General features: G+C 50.3%; 1 protein-coding gene across 1 annotated transcript in view; it reads right to left on the bottom strand.

Moving 5' to 3' along the window:
- The window catches only part of LOC307091729 (slit homolog 1 protein-like), a gene marked incomplete at both ends in the record, with an annotated part of 29,948 nt that overhangs the window by 24,974 nt on the left and 2,474 nt on the right, over positions 1-2,500 (bottom strand). The window contains 2 exons of the mRNA XM_079759379.1: positions 320-483; positions 1,889-1,960. Of these exons, the coding sequence (XP_079615505.1) occupies positions 320-483; positions 1,889-1,960 (236 nt within the window). The remainder of the gene's footprint in view (positions 1-319; positions 484-1,888; positions 1,961-2,500) is intronic.

Raw genomic sequence — 2,500 nt, 5'->3', positions numbered from 1 at the left:
TCGGGGCCCGGGGCCTGTCAGGTGCAGTCAGGTGATTAAACCAACGGGGAATAACAGAGATGCTTCCTCTGACAGTTTCTTAGTGGGGTTTTCAGAACTGAATATGTGTACGCTACTAAATGCCTTGGCTATAATCAAGAAGAATATATATAACAATAAAAAGATTTCATAAATTTGCAGATGCAAGCAAAATATATTTGAAATAAAGAAATAATTGTGAAATGTTTGTGAAATCTGTGTTTGTGTGTTAGTGTGTGTGTGTGTGTGTGTGTGTGTGTGTGTGTGTGTGTGTGCGTTCTTCTCTCTCCTGAGCGCTGACCTGAGCAGGTGAACTCGTGCTTCTGGATCTCAGCCACGTTGAGGCCTCTGAGCGCCACGGGGCCGGTGCACTGCGTGAACAGGCCAATGGTCGGCCTCTGCCTCAGCCACTGGGCCAGCCAGGACAGGTGGCAGTCGCAGGTCAGGTGGTTGGAGTGCAGGCGGCTGGGGGCACACGGACGGACACACAGACACACAGATAGACACACAGACACACAGACAGACACACAGACACACAGACAGACACACAGACACACAGATAGACACACAGACACACAGATAGACACACAGACACACAGACAGACACACAGACAGACACACAGACACACAGACAGACACACAGACACACAGACAGACACACAGATGGACAGAAAGAAGGATATCGGACAGACAAACAGTGTGGGAAAGGGAGAAGGAATATGTTAGACCTTGAAAACACAACGAGGTAAAATATTGTGATATTAATAAAATCCAGCTGGCTGCAACCAGCACGACCAGAAGAGAGTATAAACTAACTGTCAACGCTTGAAACGGTGTCTTCCAGCGACAACTTGAGTAGCCTGCCAAATCACACGGTATAGCTTTTCAAGTCTTGGAATTCTTTAAACAGGCGTAACTCGATGGAAAGTTATGAAATGTGAAATTATCTTGAGTCGCTATTACGTTTGTCTTATGCCAAACGGCTCCAAGACATTCTTTTCCAGGGGACAGTGCAGCTATACAATGTGGCAAGCAGGCTCACAATCATACACGTTGGAGATGATTGCAGATGACACATTTGCACTCCAAAAAGCTTCCCTAAACCAACATCTCAAACATGACATTCCTGGAACCCTCTGCCTGTCCAGCTGGAACCCTCTGCCTGTCCAGAATAACTCTGAACAGACACACACACACACACACACACACACACACACACACACACACACACACACACACACACACACACACACACACACACACACACACACAGACACACAAACACACACACTCTGCCCCCAGCGGGAGCAAGGCCTCTCAAGATGTCACCGCAAGAACAGCAGAGTTGTGTCCCGGCAGCGCCAGCAAACATAATAGTTTTAATTCATACATAATTTCCAGATCCAGTAATCACACACAGACAATAAGTCTTTAAGGGATATGTGCGCCTCGCGGGTTGTTGTTGTGTGTTGGGAGATAATGGGCCCTGGCTTGGCGACAGGCCCACTGCGGCTGGGCGCTGCGGCCCGGCGCTGTGGCTATGGCGGGCTCCTGCCTGGATCAGCAGCCTCTACCCAGAGCTGTTCAGCCGAGGCCCCCCCCATGTGTTTACCCCTGGCTCTGCTCTGCTGCAGGGTGGACGTGCAGGGGAGGAATGCATAGGGGAGCCACGTGCTATTCCGGTGCATGTGGTGTGGTGAACCCGGAGCGGAATGGGGGGGCCTAGATTGCTTTTGGGGTGCTGCTAGGTTGTTCTTGGTTCCTGGGGAGCATGGGGGTTGTGTGTGTGTGTGTGTGTGTGTGTGTGTGTGTGTGTGTGTGTGTGTGTGTGTGTGTGTGTGTGTGTGTGGTTATCATAGGCACTACTTACAAGGTGCGCAGCTTGGGCATGTGGTTGAAGCTGGAGACGGGGATGCTGCTGATGTTGTTGTTGTTCAGGGTTCTGGAGAGCGGGAACACACAGCCAGTCAGCGGAGAGCGAGGTAGGGCGAGGTAGGGCGAGGTAGAACGAGAACACATCAGGGCTTCTAATCAGGCTCCCTCTCTTTCTCTCTCTCTTTTTTTTGTGACATCCCGCTGGGAATATAACACCTCTATCCCCACATATGGGAAAGCCCTCCCACCACCCACGCAGAGTCTGCCGCTTGTGATCGTCTAGCATCACACACACACACACACACACACACACACACACACACAGGCGTGCAGTAGCGTACATGTGTATTGGTATATTAATGAGCACCGATACACCAGCATGTTCATTATTGCACATACGTTGTAAAAGCCCATATGCTCGCGTACGTGCATATGAACACGCACAGACACATACACACACGCACATGCACGCATACACACACACACACACACACACACACACACACACACACGCACACACTGGGCATCAGCTGCAGTGGGTGGACATGCAGGTCACTTCAATCAGCCTCATAACTCCCCACCATATTTCAACCTGACCCTCAATTAA

The sequence above is a fragment of the Pollachius pollachius genome (assembly GCF_949987615.1).
Source record: "Pollachius pollachius genome assembly, contig: scaffold_220, whole genome shotgun sequence".
NCBI lineage: Eukaryota > Metazoa > Chordata > Actinopteri > Gadiformes > Gadidae > Pollachius > Pollachius pollachius.
The sequence above is the reverse complement of the archived record's forward strand: the minus strand, read 5'-3'. Positions and strand labels throughout refer to the sequence as shown.